At 36.1% G+C, this 18,556-nt stretch overlaps 2 protein-coding genes across 3 annotated transcripts; both read left to right on the forward strand.

The window, feature by feature from the left end:
• The first annotated feature begins 66 nt into the window (after positions 1-66).
• Positions 67-7,652, forward strand: LOC108997113 (dolichyl-diphosphooligosaccharide--protein glycosyltransferase subunit 1B). Its single transcript, XM_018973245.2, has 9 exons — positions 67-293; positions 1,511-1,555; positions 4,346-4,977; positions 5,326-5,473; positions 5,615-5,794; positions 5,912-5,980; positions 6,322-6,411; positions 7,050-7,187; positions 7,300-7,652. Exons 1-8 carry the CDS (start codon positions 180-182, stop codon positions 7,170-7,172), a joined length of 1,401 nt encoding a protein of 466 aa, XP_018828790.1. The 5' UTR covers positions 67-179; the 3' UTR covers positions 7,173-7,187; positions 7,300-7,652.
• Positions 7,653-9,713: 2,061 nt separating this feature from the next.
• On the forward strand, positions 9,714-18,003 carry LOC108997018 (protein ENHANCED DISEASE RESISTANCE 2-like). 2 transcript variants are annotated; one of them, XM_018973094.2, is made up of 21 exons: positions 9,714-10,172; positions 11,777-11,851; positions 11,950-12,003; positions 12,082-12,147; positions 12,227-12,267; positions 12,536-12,663; positions 12,737-12,783; positions 12,860-12,960; positions 13,214-13,309; positions 13,382-13,446; positions 13,547-13,618; positions 14,085-14,231; positions 14,340-14,656; positions 15,569-15,632; positions 15,753-15,928; positions 16,483-16,584; positions 16,728-16,778; positions 16,850-16,993; positions 17,098-17,193; positions 17,309-17,410; positions 17,708-18,003. In XM_018973094.2, exons 1-21 carry the CDS (start codon positions 10,020-10,022, stop codon positions 17,798-17,800), a joined length of 2,190 nt encoding a protein of 729 aa, XP_018828639.1. In that variant the 5' UTR covers positions 9,714-10,019; the 3' UTR covers positions 17,801-18,003. The 2 variants fall into 2 exon arrangements, with proteins under 2 accessions (XP_018828639.1, XP_018828638.1); XM_018973093.2 differs by having other exon boundaries at positions 9,730-10,172; positions 12,533-12,663.
• The last annotated feature ends 553 nt before the right edge of the window (positions 18,004-18,556 follow it).

The raw sequence follows: 18,556 nt of genomic DNA on the forward strand, positions 1-18,556 counted from the left end.
ATATTGGGCCCAAATGCTAGCCCAAAACAAATGCCCATGACCAACCACGCCACGAAAAATGAGCCCAAACTAATTTAACACGCCAATAAACTCACTGTTCCTCCAATCTCCCTCTCATCTTGCCTTCTAGTCTTCGGCCTTCGCAGTTCGTCAACTGCGACGAGGAGTGGAGCGCATCCATGGAAGCTATGCTCAGAATCCGAGCTGCCTTGCTTCTCTCTGCCTTAGCACTTCTCTCTCTGCTCGTCAGATCCTACTCTCAGGAGATTCAGATCGCCAACGCTGAGCGCCGAGTAAGCCTGAAAATAATTCCCTATCTCGCTTGCAGACGACTCATTTTCGCAATACTTAGTCGTAGATTCAAATATTTCTAATTAGCCTTTTTTTTACTCGATAATGCATACTTTGCACCTTATAAGAAAATGAAACTAGAGAAAAACGATTTCGATTGGAAACCTGTGTAATGCGTTCTAATTTGCATGTTTGAGTTTGATTTGCTTTGTTATTAGAATATAATAGGTTCATCTTGAAGATATTTTTAGATGCAATATTTCAAATCAAAGTATGGACCTAAGATTCTCCGTTCTTATCTGTCGCGGCTGCTCGCTTTTGGCGTTGTTACTTTAATATTAATTTTTTATTCCGAGAATTATCTTTGAATACTGCAAGCTTATTTTGGTCTCTTCGGAAGCTTGGGACAGAAATACTCGGAAATGTTTTTAGTACACAAACTGGCGTTTCGTCTTTACAAAAAAACTTAGGACAGAAAAAAGTGGGACATGTTTTTAGAGCATAAACCGGTATGTTCGTGCTGATCAGAAGCCGAGTATAAAAAATCTCCTCTCAACTGAGCCTAGATCTAATTATTTAACTCATTTGAGCTTAACTTTTGTACCCTTGATATTTTAAGAAATACAATTAGATAAGAATCCTACACCTACATAATTGTTACCCTCCATGACAATTCAAAGGTAGCGGCAATTTGGAGAATGGTCCCAATATGTATGTGTTGGTGTATTTGGATGGAGAGAAGTGCCAGAAGTTTCGAAGATCAAGAGAGAACTAGGGATGAGCTAAAAGTTTTCTTTCTTAAGTCATTGTTTTTATGGGCAGGGGCTATAGTTTGTAATGGGCTACGGGTCCATGACCTTCTACTTTCTATTGTAACCTCTAGCTAGGTGTTCTCCACGTATATTTCCTGTGTATTTGGGCTTTGTCTATTTTTATGAATATAACTTATTGATTACCTATCAAAAAATAAAAAATCTGTTGGCAATCTAAGGAATCCTGTAAATTTTTTTTATCACATTTGTAACGGTCCTCTCATTTTATTATTCTCGTTTTATATTTTCTTTTCTGGTAGATGTAGTCATAACTTTACCATTGCCACATTGGATCTTAGATGATAGCCCAAGGAAAGCCTGATTGTTCATATTTCCTTCTGTTTCTTCATCTCTGAAGCCTCATCTTTCAGTTACTGTCACCACTAATTTGCTGTTCATGCTTGCAGATTGACTTGACTTCTCACATTGTTAAGGTGTTCCTAACCTTGAAGGTATTTATTTCTAATGCTTCTTCAATTGATTTCACATAGTATCAGTATTTGAAAGAAGTTTTTTTTTTTCTTTTTCAAATTCTATTTGAATTAGGGTGGGGAGCTTGTGGCTGTCTTTTATTTATTTGTTTGTTTTAATTTTTATTATTATTATTGTCGTCGCCGTCGGCATCGTCGTGTTGTTGTTGTTATTGTTAGTGTTATTTTGAGATTCCCTTGTTGGGCTTGTATCTAATTTTATTCTTTTAACTTGAATTAACTTTAGGGAAAAATAAAAATCATGTCCATGTGGTTATGGGTATTGTGAGTAAACCTTCTCATGATTTTTATGGCTCAATTGATAGATTCTCCCACTTGACATGCACATATCACATAAAACGTGAAATTTGGCCCTCATTTAGCCCCCGAGATGTGTGGGAACTTAACCAATCTATTTCCGTACCCAAGAACATAGTTGTTTTGCTGTCCTTTCAATGAAGTTATAAAGCTTATTGAGGGCTATGAGGCCTAATTTCACGTTTCATGTGAACGGGCCTGCCACGTGGAAGGAAGAACCCATCAAAGATGGAATGTATGAAGATTTCATTTTATTCCAAACCATTTGGAAGTTCAGTGACAGTTTTGTAATGAGAGTAATTAGTTATTATTTCTAACCACAAGGTGGAAATTTTATATTTTACCACTACATGTAAAGTTTAATGTCATGGAATTTCTGTTATTTCGAAAACCTCAACCTCGAAATAACATATTTCTATTATTGCCTCACTCCCTATGGCATATCTTGGCCTTCCATTGGGGGCCGCCTCGAGAGCGGTTTCAGTATGGGATACAGTCATTGAGAAAGTGGAGCGTCATTTGGTAGGCTGGAAGAGAATGTACATGTCAAAAGGTGGTAGGATTACCCTGATAAAGAGTACATTATCTAATCTACCGACCTATTTCATGCATTTGTTCCCCATTCCAGCAAGTGTGGCGATTCGTATTGAGAAACTACAGCTGGACTTCTTGTGGGGTGGAATAGGCGAGGAATTTAAATTCCACCTAGTCAAGTGGGAAAAGGTTTGTTGTCCTTTCCCTAATGGTGGTTTAGGCATTCGAAATCTGAGAATTTTTAATCGGGCGCTACTTGGTAAATGGTTGTGGAGATACCATAAAAAACTAGAAGCCCTATGAAAGTTGGTGATTGAGAGCAAATGTGGTGGTTTATGGGGGGGATGGTGTACCAACGAAGTGAGAGGGGTATATGGAGTGGGGTTGTGGAAACATACAAGAAGAGGATGGGGGGTCTTCTCTTGTCACTCACGATTATGCCTAGGGGATGGGTCAGGATCAAATTCTGGTATGATTCTTGGTGCGGTAATGGTGCTCTAAAGGATCTATTTCCTGATCTCTTCAGGGTTGCAAATGATACAGATGTTTCAATGGATGATGTCATGGTGATAGTAGGGGAACAAATCCAGTGGAACATCAATAGCTGGGCGGCAAATGATTGGGAAATGGACAGCTTTGCAGCCTTTTTCAGACTTTTGTACTCTCTCAAACCGAATAACCAGCATGCCGACTTATTGTGGTGGATACCTTCAGGTGGTGTGTTCTTGGTTCGCTCCTTCTATAAATCCCTTTCACGTGAGCTCCCTATTCAGTTTCCTTGGAAAAGAATTTGGAGACATAAGGCGCCTCTCAAAGTAGCATTTTTTGTGTGGACCGCTTCCTTGGGTAAGATCCTCACAACGAATAATTTGAGGAAACGAAGGGTGATCATTGCAGATTGATGTTGCATGGGTAGGAATGGGGGTGAATTTGTGGACCATCTACTACTACACTGTGAAGTAGCGTAGACAGTAGTGGCGGTTTTGGCTAGCTGGACAGATCTAAGAGGAAATCAACAGATCAAGGCTGTATGGAAAGATGATTTCTATATGCATCATGTGGTGCGTATTGCAGGAGCGCAATGAACGGATGTTCGAGGACAAAGAGAGATCGATGGAGGAACTTATAGCTTTATTTTTTAGAACCCTTTGTACTTGGGCCTCTACTGTTAATTTTAATGGCCAAGATTTCCATGATTTCCTTGTATCTATTGTCCCTACATAGTTAGAGCATTCTTTGTACTACACATGGCTTTGCCTATTCTTTTATTAATACACTTTGATTACTTATCAAAAAAAATTTCTTTTATTTATTATAAATATTTTGCTAAAACTGGCAACCAAATCTCAATCAAACTTCCTAATTATTCGTTTGAATTGCTGTATCTATGTTTATGTTCTTAAATTCTACAATTGATCTCTTATGGTGGGGAACTGACTAGAATGGAATTACAATTCCCAACCTTGTTTGAATAGGCTAATTATGGAATTATATTTTCGATTTGAGATCCCATATTAAAAGGAGCGTTTTCTCCATTTGCATGAACTCATGCAGAGAAATAACTTTGTATGGTATAGAAGTTAAAGGTTTGAGAGCTCTCTTGTGATCTTCTCTGCTCTGGACTTTGTCTATGTCTGCCAAATCACATAAATATTGTGTGTTTCAGGTGTGATAGTTTTTTTTTTTTTTCTTATGGCTAAATTTTGACACAATTCAATTCAGAGTGCCTGTTGAAACCAAAATTTATTCTCTTCGTCTAAATTTTGAAACCGTAGTCTTTTTTTATAAGTAAGAAAATTTCAATCCATGGTTTTAGTGAAGGTTCATACTAATTATTGAAAATATGTATTAATTTCTACGTTAAGTGCTAGAAAGTGAAAATATTTTGGTGCAAATATTTGATTGATGGTTTTCTTTCAGGTAGAAAATGTTGGGACATCTCCTGCTTCAGAAATACTTCTGGCATTTCCTCCCTCTCAAGTTGATCACCTGGCACTTGTCAAAGCTGCAGCAACTGTCGGAAAACGGAAGAAGAAAAGTTATTTGTCCCTTGATGTGATTCCGACTGAGCTACCTGATGCACCAAATGGAACTAAGTATTTCTCTATATCTTTGCTCAACCCATTAAGCACAGGCGAAACTGCAACACTAGAAGTTCTTTACATATTGACACATTCTCTGGAACCTTTTCCAGCAGAAATAAGTCAATCAGAGTCACAGTTGGTCTACTATCGTGATAGTGCACTAATATTGTCACCATATCACATTAAGAAACAAACAACTTTTTTCAAGACTCCAAGCTCTAAATTGGAATCATTCACAAGAGTGGAACCAACCAACCATGCCGGTGCAGAGCTAAAATATGGACCATATGAAAATCATCCTCCATATTCATTCTTGCCCATAATACTTCATTTTGAGAACAACAATCCATTTGCCATTGTTGAGGAGCTCGTCCGTGAAGTGGAAATATCTCACTGGGGTAATCTGCAGATCACAGAGAGTTACAGGTTGGCACATGCTGGTGCTCGACACAAAGGCATGTTTTCGAGGTAAGGTTTATTGTTGTGTTATGTCATATATTCCTCTTAGTCCTTTGGATTATATGAAAATGTTGTCTCCTTTATGGCTAGAATTGGCTTTGATTTCATTATAAACTAAATTTCAAACTTTCATTCAACATGTTATATAAACAGATATAGTGTTGTATTAAATTGGCATCACACTGCAATGTCAATATATTTGTTTCTAGTCTTTTTTCCTTTTTTCTTTTGATTTATCACTTGATAGCTCTAATAATAAAAAACATGGCATTTCCCATTTATTTGTTTTGGTTATTTTTTCTCTCTTGATGTTTGCTTCATTTGAATGTTCATACTTCCTAAGTTTCCTTCTGGCAGGGTTGAATATCAATCTAGGCCATCTATTAGCGGAGTGTCTTCATTTAAACATCTTTTAGCAAGACTACCTCCTAGAGTTCACTCTGTCTACTACCGTGATGAAATAGGGAATATCTCAACCTCACATTTGCGTACAGATCCCTGGAAGGTAGCGTGTGATCTCTTAACTTAGATTTTAGAAGATCATTTGAGGAAATTAGTGTGGAAAAATATAGTTATGTAACCCTCCCTCCCCCCAAAAAAGGTTAAATGTGTTTTCAGACATCGTAACTACCATTTGTTCTTACAGTCAGAACTTGAGATTGAGCCACGTTATCCTTTATTTGGAGGTTGGAAAGCTACTTTTGTCATTGGATATGGGCTCCCATTGGAAGACTTCCTTTTTGAGTCACCCGATGGCAGGCGATACCTCAACTTCAGTTTTGGATGTCCTCTTGTGGAGACAGTGGTGAACAAATTGACTGTCAAAGTAAGTTTAGTGACATGAGTCTGCATTCATATTATCGCTGTCTTATTTTTTCCACATATCGCTTCAAGGCTTATGTTTGAAATTTGGATGATATGTTTACTACCTGTCACATTCCAGGTTGCACTGCCAGAGGGAGCAAAAGACCCTTCTGCTGTCATTCCTTTCCCAGTGGAGCAGCATCTGGAGGTAACCTAACTTGTCGATTCACATGCATGCACGCTCGCACGCACGCACACTGGTGCAGAAACTCAACAGTGTGTCAACTCGCGTTGATCAAAACCTACTTATATATTTAAGTCCATTACTTTTGTCCTTTTTTGAATTTGAGAATGACAATAAATTTGTGTTTTCAAGGTGCTAAAACTCTGGACTTTTTGTTCTGTTTAAATAAACTTTTAATGGTTTGCCATTTTAGGCACTGTGCTGTTAACTTATTTGTTGTTGCTATATAAAGGCATCGTTTAGCAGAATTTACAGCGTCAGAAATTTATGGACCAACTAGAAATATTTACATTTGGTGCCTGCAGGCCAAATATTCTTATCTTGACATCGTTGGGAGGACTGTGGTCGTTCTGGAAAAGAACAACGTGGTTCCTGAGCACAACTCTCCTTTCCAGGTGATTGATAAACACGTTGCAGAACTATACACTGACTTGAAATGTTTTCTATTAAGTCTCAAGGGTAAAATGGTGAAGTAGTGTTCTACTAGTTCTCCCAAATCCAGGTGTTTGGACTCTGCTCACATATCCAAGCCCAGTGTGGCAGTTACAATATAATCATAATTGTTGATTTCCATTTCTTTTTTTCTTTTTGGGCATAAGTAAACAGGGTGCGTTAAAACAATTAATGTGTTGTTTCTTCTTTAGCATGGATATCTGCTATTATAATACTGAAACAAATAGCCAGTTTCTAAACAAGTTACCATACCTGCTCAATGCTATTTGCAATTTTTAGTTTGTATGGTAACTGATAGTCAGTACTCGTCTTTAGTGGGATTTAAGCTGATAGTTTGCCAGAATAAAGTCTATCGATACACAAAGGTTAAACTACAAATCAGTTATGCTCTGCAAAGATGGGTCATTCTTACGATCAGGAGACTTTGGGCCAGGCTTGTGTTTATGTTTCTGCTTGCCAGAGATACCCTTTCTCTATCCTCCTGATCTTACTATTTCTTGTGGTGATATTGTTCATCCAGAAAAGAAAATTCTTATGTTGCAGATATTGACTCTATTTGTTTGATCTCTTATTAATCCAGGTTTACTACAACTTCAATCCGATATTCATGCTTGCGGAACCATTGATGTTGACATCTGTGTTTTTCTTATTATTCATTGCTTGCTTGGCTTATCTACATGTTGATCTTTCCTTACGCAAGTGATTGGAACTCTAAAAGGTAATGTTCATGCAACTTGGTAATCATGTATATGAAATATTTGTTATTAAGACTACTTTTACTTTCCTATGGAGCTAGAATTGTGAGTAACTTCAACTTGGTTGACATACAGTGACGGCCAAATCTGGAGCTAGGGATGTTGCAAGTGAGTGTCAGAGAAGATAGCATTTAGAAATTTTGCTCTATGCGCGTAGTTGTCTTTCGGCCACTATTTAGAAATTTTGTTGTTTGTACACTGTTCCCATATGTCTTGGTTCGTCGTCTTGATATCTTTTTAAGTAATATTAGGGTTCAGATGTGTGTTAAAGAGAATAAAACATTTTCTCAGCTCTCCTCATCTTTATGGGAATCTAGTATGGTTGACTTGTTTTTTTACCGGGCGAGCGAGAAAATTGGAGTAAGAAAGAGAAATCAGTAACCCACATGGCTGTGTTGGTGATAATTTTTACCACGCAATATTTTATATTTCTTCCTTCTTGACCAGACTGAGCACTGTGTGCAAGTATTGAAGAACTCGAACCATAACGAAGATTGCTCCCCTAGGAATTTTTTTTGTGGGTTGTGTGCACCATGAGGTTGAAAGGTTGAAATTCATTGAAGTATGAAGTGACATGGTTTCCGAAAAACTATACTCATCATCTATACATCACATATTATACATGATTTTTTATTTTTTTATTTTTTTCACCAAATGTGTGTTGTATAGATAATGAGTAAAATAATTCATTCAGTTTTTTTTTTAATTAAAAAAAAAAAAACCACCAAGTGTGGTGTGTGGTGTAGAGATGATGAGTAGAAGCTATCCCAATGGAAATCTACTTGAATTTAATGGGAATATTGGGGTTAAACTTTGAAGTGAAAAACAGATGAAGACATGAAGCGGGCTTTCACCATACTTATTATTGTGTACGTATTTCCTGAACTTTAGGGAATCTTAACCTTTTTTAAACTCTGTCAAATTCCAAAAAACTCGTGAAATGATACGTAAACATCCATTAGCTCTACCTGTGTCATCTTCCTGTTTCCTCGATAATTCCATTGTTGCAGATCAGCCATACCTTAACCAAAAAACTTTAAGTTGAGGGCTTGTTCTGTCACCCATGACTCCATTCCATTAGTTTTCTTAGTTTCCTAATATTTAGTTTCGGAGTAGATACCAGGTAGGACGAAAAATAAACAGAATTAATCAAGACAAACTCGGACATTAGCTTAGCTTAGATATCATTAGCTTAGCTGCTCGTTGCATTGTAATGGATTACATCTTCTAACCCCAGAGCTGAAAGTGGGAAATATTCTAAAAAAAAAAAAAAAATTGGTTCATTTCACAGAAGATTTAACTTTCTAAACCAATGTCAATGATGTGGGTTGGGGCCGCTAAACTTGGGTTTAAAGAAATCTTGAGTACAGACAGAGCACCCTTAATATTAGTAATCACACCAGTTTCTGCATATCATTCTGTCAACACGTGTAGTACTAATTTGGTTTTTTTTTTTTTTTTTTAATCTTTTTACTTCTTTCATCGTTTGGTGGGGTGAAAGAAGAGAATGAATCATCATAGAATGCTAAGATATCGCACATGAAGCTTAATGTTAACACTTTACATTATTAAGAATATATGCTAAAGACAGTCGATTAGCTACTGTTAAAAATATTCTTAATTCCTAATTGCTTATGTTCCTGATTTAGACGTTGTCCCTACTGCAAATATTCCTTTTAAACCACCTTCTTTAACAAGAAACCAATGCTGGTTACCTAGGATATATACAATCCACACAAGAAAACCTATTTAAGGCATACAGACAGAGAGATGAGAGTTTTGCCCATGTTGTTTGACTAAGTAAAAGCATTGAAACAGAAAGCCAGAGAAGCATATCATATAATTTAGCAAAGTTTGGTGTAAGGGTGGAGGAATTAATAGATTGGGTACCGTCCACTTGGATGAGAGCTTTCATAGCCCACAAAAGTTCTATTTTAAGTTTAAAAAAAAAAAACAATAGCATTTCCATTCTATTGGACTGTGCGGGAGTTATATCTGTCTTCTTACCATTTCACAAAATGTTTCAAAAAAAACAAAAAATAAACAATAAAAATTAAAGGGATAATTATTGTTTATGATTAATCATGAGTACAAAAAAAGATGATGATGTTTATGAGTAATCATGGCATCCTTTATTTCCATAGTTAAAATTGTAAACATACCTTAAATTGTACAATTTTATTTGACTTGGGATTATTCCTTTTTTTTTTAATACTGTTTTAACATTGGTTGAAAATTGAGACTATGAATTCCTTAATAATATATGTTTTCGATGTATCTATAGATACTGATATTTTATTTTATTTTTAAAGGGTAAACAGATACACAATTCACCCAATAATCTTTGGTTCCAAGCATCGAATTTTGTTTTGCATTTAGTTAAAAAAAAAAAAAAAAAACTCCAGTTCGTAAATAAATAATAAAAGGTTGATATTGTAATTCCAACAAATCTCTGTCTCATATACACGCCAAAATCAGTTGTTTCAAACGGGAAAGGAGGGGAAAGCTTAGGAAAAGGAAAAGAAATACGCAGGCGGTGCCTGAAAAATCCAGGACTGAACTTTCCTGCTATTGGTTCTCTGATTCCATTTGTTGGAATCAGAGGATCATTCTACCTCTCCATTCACGATCTTTTTTCTTATAATTCTTTCTTTCTTTTTAGCATGATGTATGCATGAAACAATATATATATATATATACGCACTGGTACAAGAGCCTACCAAGAAAACATAAAGATTTGTGATGGGTTCAAGATTTTGAACAATCGTGAGGTGGTCATTGTGTGATTCTCGCAAATGGGTAGCTCACAAACCGATGTGACAATGGAAGGATGGCTTTATCTCATTCGGCTCAATCGGTTTGGGTTGCAATACTCACGCAAGAGGTACTTCACTCTCAAAGGCAATTGCCTCAGGTGTTACAAAGCGACACCCACCTCTGAGAGAGAGGTAATCCATTTTATTTTATATTCTTATATTTTCCTTTTGCTTTTTGTTTTTTTATGGTAATTATGGAACTCTTGGCGCACTAGTAAGATTTTTTATTTTTATATTTAATTTCTAGAAGAACCCGTTGCAGAACTAGAAATTATATGGGGAATTCGTTTGTTTTGATTGTATATAATGGAGAACTCTCTCTCTCTCTCTTTCTGAAGAGAATCAATGAATTGGATCACCATATTCACGTATGGCATTGTGTGACCAAGTCGCGTATCTGAAAGAATCTGATGTTTCAATTATGGTTAATCTTTATGTCACGTGGGATTGAGAACTTTTTTTTAACCGAAGGAGCCTGCTTTATTTATTGAAAATGCTTGTAGTTCTTCTTTCTTTGATTGCTTGACTTATAATCTAGGTAATCTATATCGTGTTTAGAAGGTTTTACCTTTGTTTCATTCTATGTCCTTGTACGTGAATTGTATTGAATAGTGGGGTTTTTTTTGCATTGTTTTTATTTTCTATTTTTGGTAGCAGTACGCTATTTGATCTCTGGGTGATGTTTTTACCTCATATAAAATGAATAGAGGTAATTACATAGCAAAACTGGAGGAAAGAAATAAGCAATTTAGGAGATTCTTGGGGAGGCATTGCTTTCTTTTATTTTCTTTTTCTTTTTTGATTGATCCCTGACTCTGCCACAAACATTTTACCTGGATCTTTTGAATTTCTTTTGACTTGAGAGTAGCATTTTGCAGAAGTAAAGCCTCTACTCAAGATTTGCCCTGGAATCTCTTGTTGGATGTTTTAAAGCCCAAACCTCAATATCAGTGCACATGGTTTATTGATAAATTATTAACTTCTGCTGCTGGACAGTAAACTAAATCATTAATCATTAAAATTTGTGGAAGGCTAAGGAACTTGAAAGCAACCCATGAATCCCCCCCGTGTTCGTAATTTGAGTTGGCATAATACTCCTCCATTTGGTTATTATATATCACTTTAGGTCTTATATTAATGTGGCAAATATAAAGGATCCCATCAACCTAAAAGATGAAGTTTCAAACGAAATGGAAGCTTTTTAGGAAACTGAAGAGACATGAGGGATGGAACTAATCAAATTTGAAATGATTAGTACATGATTGGTGCTATATTTGCCCCGTGTTCGTAATTTGAGTTGGGATAATACTTCCCCATTTGGTTATTATTTATCACTTTAGGTCTTATATTAACGTGGCAAATATAAAGGATCCCATCAACCTAAAAGATGAAGTTTCAAACGAAATGGAGGCTTTTTAGGAGGCTGAAGAGACATAAGGGATGGAAGTAAAACTCGTAATGATTAGCACATGATTGGTGCGTACTTTACTCAAGAAAGGTTTTGGCAAACAGCATTGAAATCTTGAAACTGCTATTTGTTTGATACCGTGTTGAATAACTAGAAACTCTGTAACATAAGTTCCATAATTTGACTAATCATCCAACTATTTAACATTCATAATTAGCAGTATGAAGGGGGTCATTTGTTGATTTTGCAATTTCAACCAGGACGGTATTGAGGTACTAACTGAAACTGTTAATTCCTTTTTATTTTTATTTTTTTCTTTTTAACTCAGGAGCCAGTTAGAAGTGCAATGATAGACTTCTGCATTCGAGTTTCAGACAATGGAAGAGAGACCATTAATAGAAAAGTATGAACTTCAGAAACATATTTATAGCCCTACAAATGATGCACAGATGCAGTTTCTCTTATCAAAATTTAATTTATAAAATTACATGCAACCTGCAGATAATCTTTATTTTCACACTTTATAATACCTCCAATCACAGTGATCAGCTAAAGGTATGCTAAACCCCGATTCCAAAATATTTCTTGATTTTACCATATATTTACTAGATCTTTACGATTTCAACTCTATAGTTGGGAGCAAGTAGTTCAGAAGAAGCAGCAAAATGGATCCACTCCTTGCAAGATGCTGCGTCAAAGGTTCCAAAATCTTAACCTGTAACATGTTATTATAATGGTTGCTCTCTTATGAAAGCCTTGTGTTTTACTGCATTTTCAGGAGTGCCCAAATCCAGCAAAGAGGAAGTGCCTACCATTAAGGTTTATCAAGTGCACTTAGCATGTAACTTAATGGATATGAACCACTTATCTAATTGATATTTTACTTGTCCGAATAAAAAAAAAACATGATAAGAACCTCTTTTTTTTTCTTTTTCTTTTCTGTATTTTCACGAGTTCTCTGCCTTTTAGGATTTTTGGGTGTGTGGAAATTTTTTATATAAAAGCATGTGATACGCCATGCTCTAGCGACATGGAACAGTTTTAGAATATGTGCTCCATCTATCCATTAATTTCTTTATCACAGCAGATTAGGTGGTTCAGAGAAAGATCATAAGCATTCTATAGAATCGACTATTTGCTCATCCATGCACGTGGAGGCAATGACATCTGATGTTATTGCACCCTCACCATGGAAAATTTTTGGTTGTCATAATGGTAAGATATAATTATTGTATTGGCTTTTCAAGACTTACATGCATATGTATTAAAATTTCATTACTTGTTGCAGGATTACGGCTTTTCAAAGAAGCAAAAGATTGGGATTCCCGTGGGAAGGTAAGTTGCTCTTTTGATCACTACTCATTGATTATTTTAATCAATATATTTGTCTGACGAATGTTGCTTTTGTCAGCATTGGGATGATCATCCAGCAATAATGGCAGTTGGTGTGCTTGATGGAACTTCAGAGGCCATTTTCCAGACTCTTATGTCTCTTGGTCCCTCGAGATCAGAGTAAGAACACTAAAATGTTACCTATATCTTCCTACATTAAAGTTTTGGTGACATGGGATCCTTACTTTGGTACCAGCTTGTCCTTTGTTTTTTGGATAATTTCATACCATTTTTCATTTTTTTATTCGAGTTAATGTAGGAAAGGTATTTTTTTCAGTAGAAATAGTCTAAACTGAGTTGCAGTTGTTTTTTATTTTTTTCCTGATGATGGGCTGTTCTCATTCCAGAGGTAAAATTACCGAGTGTCTTGCAGATGGGACTTCTGTTTTTACCAGGGCAGTGTGGTTGAGCACCTTGATGGTCACACAGATATTATTCGGAAGCAGTTATACAGCGATTGGCTACCTTGGTGAGATTTGGAACCTAATTCAAGAGGATTCTCTTTAGATTATTTCCGTTGGTAACACGTCATGGTTTGCAGGGGGATGAGGCGAAGAGATTTACTTTTGAGACGCTATTGGAGAAGAGAGGATGATGGCACATATGGTCATAATTTTTTGAAGAAGCTTTTAAATATATTATGAAGCTTTGGAGCCATTATTGTATTATCTTAAGTTCTAACCTTTTTTATCTTGCTTCATTACAGTAATTCTATATCATTCTGTGTTTCACAAGAAGTGTCGACCACAAAGAGGCTATGTTCGTGCTTGTCTTAAAAGTAATGCTTTGAATTTGAAATTTAAAACATTTTTATGCTAATTAATTATACAAGAAATTTCTATTTTCACTTTTCTTCAATCCTTTTACCTTCTCTCAACAAGTTTTTTAATTTGGAAGCTAAACCAAAGCATGTCCTTTTATCTTATTGTTTACTAATATTTTCTGGCTGATGCCAGAAAGGCAGAAACCATGATAGGCCATTTTCTTTTCTCAGTCATATCTCACATTTTATGGTGAGGAATATAGAAATCATCTTTTTCACTCTCTCTTTCAAACATATATGAATCCGAGGTTCCAACATATTGTCCAAGAAATTTTTACTTTAACAATAACCTTGTGGATTCTATGAAGAATTTATTTTGCAGATGTACATATGTATATACGTATATACCATATATACATACACATATACACGTATACATAAATATATGTTTGTATTATTGAACAATAGGAGACTATTGCAGGTGGAGGATATGTAATAACTCCTGTGAACCAAGGGAAACAGTCTCTTGTAAAGCACATGCTTGCTATCGATTGGAAGTTCTGGAAATTATATCTGCGCCCATCATCTGCAAGATCCATAACTATCGCTATGCTTGAGAGAGTCGCGGGTACCCTTTTACTACTTGAAAAGAATTGCACTTTTTGTTACTTGTTGCTTTTCCATGTCTAAATTGTTATACATAAAATTGGGAGCACTTTGCTTATACAATTTTCAGCATTGAGGGAACTGTTCAGAGCCAAAGCGGGAAATTATTCCTCTGAGTTCTCATCTGGAGAGGTCACCAGCGATGTTGGGTTGTCCCAGAGTAAGGAGGAGGACATAAAAACTGAAGTTCAGAGCCCAGAAGAAACAGGGAAGATTGAGGAGGCTGTTTCCTTAGAAGATGAGGTAGAAATACCACGTTCTGGCCGTTCAAGTTTAATGGGACTGAATGATGCCGCCGATGAGTTCTTTGATGTTTCTGAACCAGCAGACTGCGACAATTTTGAGAATGAGAGGCCTTCTGGCTTGACTACAGAAGAGCACTCTATGGTACTTGCTAGTCACCAAAACTAAATTTTAATTTCCAGAAGTAGTTGAACATACTTGGGCTTTGCTTTTATCAGTCTCCTTACTTGTGTTTTGTTCATACTCCATGCATCTTTTATGCTGATAACGGCGGAGAATTTCGAAATTATGGCTAGGACAATTATTGAGCTTTAACATATGTCTCTAGTTGTTATATAACGAAACTATTTTAACATACCATTTGTGCTTTTTTATCAGAAAAGCATTCTTCTAGGTCTACATTCTAGCTCATGGCTATCAAATTTTGCTTTTAGCACTTGCGTTTTTCAATTTTGGCCTCTGACATTATGATCTTTTTCTGGTGATCCTTGATGACTCGACTGGCCGAATGCATTGTGTTTAATAAAATACATACTTGTCACTGTGTCAGGTTAATATTTAGTGTGATAATTCAATAGTGGTATAAGATATTTGAGCCATTTTTATTTTAGGCTAATAAAAAATTAACTTAAAAGACTGCTCCAAAAGGCAAGGATAAAAGGATCTTCTCCCTTTTTTCATTAAAATCGATGCAACTGAAAATTTTGATGATAAGAAAATGGTTGGTTTTAATGTCCCTCGAGAATAGAAGATACGCAGTTTGTTCTAGGGAAGAGATTTGGAAAACTTGATTTTGGTGGACATCTGCTTGTTCATTCCCAGTGAGAACTTTGGTTGAATTAATCCAGTATTGTGCCCTTTATCTTATGTGTGGTCTTTAAGCTTTACAGTAGAGATCTGCTTTCCTTTATTTTCTAGTGCAAGAGTTGCTTCATCATCATTTTGCACTTATATTTCCATGTGAATTTCTATTTTTTTCCAATCTAACCAACTGCATTGTTGTTCTGAACAAGTGTAAATTATTGTTTGTTGAAATATTTTCTACACTATGTACAGAATAAATACCAGACCAAACTGCCATCAGCAGCCAGTCTTGTGAAAAAATTGCATGATTTTGCAGGTGAGTCTCATTATGGTCGACAATTAGTTTTAGCATGATTGAGGGGTGGGACCTGTGTTAATTTCTTGTTTTGATTATTCTATGCTTAAGAAATTAATTGGAAACTCCCTTATGGTGCAGTTCAGAAGAAAGGGTATGTGGACTTACAAGATCTGGCCAGGGAATATGGCGCACGGTGCTCTTATGGAGCCACTCTGCAGAAAGACCCAAGTTGTAGTTTACCTTGCAGTTTGGCAGCAGCTGATCCTTCTTCATTTTTAATACGTGGAGAAAGTTATTTACAAGACCATAAAAAGGTATCCCTTTCAGTTCTAGTTATTGTTTACAAAGAAACTGATGGTGTGAATTGTTCATAACAAGAATCAATATTCACCTACATTAAAACCGTTATTATTTAATACACCTAAAAACATATATATTTTAAGCTCACCCTTGTTTTACCCTCTGGCTGAGTTGAATGGTGTTGTCTTAAAAGGCTTCAAGAGACTTTAGACCTTCAAGGGCTCCAAAATCAATCCATGGCTTTTCATTATGTGTGCTGTGATATTAGTATAAATTTTATGATCATCACTCTTGGTATCAAAGGAGGAAGATGGTTATAGGTCTAACAAGTGGGACATGGGCTGTGTTGCTTTAGTAAGGTTCATTCTCCACTCACCCTTTCCTACCTAAAAATGTAAATATGACAGATCCATTTTCCCATCCTCAAAAGTTATCTTACTATGTTGTTTAAGACTCATTCAAACATTTAGAGGGCTCAGGCTTTCTATACGTCAATGTTTTCTGTTTTAAAATGAAACTCTCAGTTTCATTATTTTCTGTCCTGGACTGAATAATTTTCTCTCTCCAGATTAAGGCAAAAGGCACCTTGATGCAAATGGTTGGTGCAGATTGGCTAAGATCTGACAGGCGAGAAGTTGATCTTGGTGGCCGGCCTGGTAGTATCATTCAGGTCTGAACTCTCATTATATGTGATTTCTAATTATTAAGACCTAATGGATAATGAGCATTTCTACAAACTGTATGCGCATTTTTACAAAAGGAAGCAAATGATTGAAAAGTAGTTATTCTCATAAAAACTATTGATTCATCCAGAAGTCTGCAGAACAGGGTGGACCCGAATTTTTCTTCGTTGTCAACATACAGGTAAGTTTGATTCAAATTATTGGTCATCTTCATCATCAAGATTCAGAATTTTACTATATACTATGGATCAGGTCCCGGGTTCAACCATGTATACCTTGGCTCTATATTACATGATGAAAACTCCTCTAGAAGACAATTCATTGCTACACGCTTTTGTCAATGGAGATGATGCCTTTAGGAATTCAAGATTCAAACTCATACCTTACATTTCAAAGGTTGGTAAGAAATCAATCAGATTTTACAGTTCTTACAAACCAATATTGTGGTATCAGGTGGGCATGTTCTTCAGATTTTGCATTGGTTTCAATTAATTTATCAGGGATCATGGATAGTCAAACAGAGTGTTGGGAAGAAAGCATGTTTGGTCGGTCAAGCACTCGATCTACATTATTTTCGTGGGAAAAACTATTTTGAGGTAAATTAACTGATCTTTACATTATGGAATGCAACTTATCAGAAACCGTTTGTAGATGTTCTTCGGCCAGTTGTTATGTGCTGAAATGCTAACCTTACATTGTGTCTGAAACCAGCTTGTAATCGATGTTGGATCTTCAACAGTGGCAAGGGGAGTGGTCAGTCTTGTTCTTGGATACCTGAACAATTTGGTCATAGAACTGGCATTTTTAATACAGGTAAAACAGTCAAATCATTCACTACACACACAACCATTCAGGTCATAGATAAATCGCACCAGTCTTTCACCAGTCTTTAACAAACAACATTCAATGCAAAAGAACTGACGCTAGAATGTATGTCTACAGAAAATTGAAAAAATATATACATAGAGAAAAAAGAACTTAACTTTCCATTGAATTCCTGATATGTAGTTTATGAGATATGAAGTAAACTAGAGGCATGGGGGTGCAGTCATTTGGTGAATTGTTTTGGGCAAGTTTGCTTTTCTATTAACCCCATTGAAAAAATTGCAGGGCAACACGCAGGAGGAGCTCCCAGAAGTTCTTCTCGGAACATGTCGAATTAATCATCTAGATGCATCGAAATCAGTGGTGGTAGAACCATAATAGTTCCCAGGTGCTGTTGTGTGTTGACTCCAAGACAAAACAAAGATGATGTCAAGAGAGTCTGCCTTGTTCATAGAATTTACTTGTGCATAGGCATTTTTTCCATCCAATATGGATGCAATGTAATGTGTAACTATAATTTCAACTTGTAACAATGCAATTTGTAAACCGTGGGTTCCTTAATTGTTCTTCGATTATTCTTTTAATAGTATTTGGTATATAATGATAAGTAACATTTTTTTTTTTTTAATAACAGCCTCACGATTTTGTGTGGAAAATGAGACAAAGCGAGAGTGAAATAGACACATGAAATGAATTCAAAAAATATTTATTAGGACCCCATATATATATATCTATCTCTATTATATAAGAGCCTATCAAACGGTTGCAAACGGAAATTCTTGTTTTAACGGAGCTGAAAGACTTGTTTTAACGGCTATGAAACGGAAGGTCCCATTCTCTCGAAGCTTCTCCCCCTCCCACTCTCGAAGCTCTCTCTCAATCTCTGTATATTCTCCCCCTTCAGACCTACTCTCTCTCAGCTATCTCTGTTTTTCGCCGATTCTCTCTAACCCCCAACCTCCATCTGCTTTCTCTAACCCTCACACACTCAGACCTACTCTCTCTCACCCTCGACCCTCCTCAAACTCATTCTCTCACATCTCTCTTTTGTAATATATTTTTCGATATATATCTTTCTTACTTTAGACCGCCCAAGAACTGTGACAGATATAGCACCCATAAGCAGCGGACGAC

Source organism: Juglans regia, chromosome 7 (genome assembly GCF_001411555.2).
Source record: "Juglans regia cultivar Chandler chromosome 7, Walnut 2.0, whole genome shotgun sequence".
Classification (NCBI taxonomy): domain Eukaryota; kingdom Viridiplantae; phylum Streptophyta; class Magnoliopsida; order Fagales; family Juglandaceae; genus Juglans; species Juglans regia.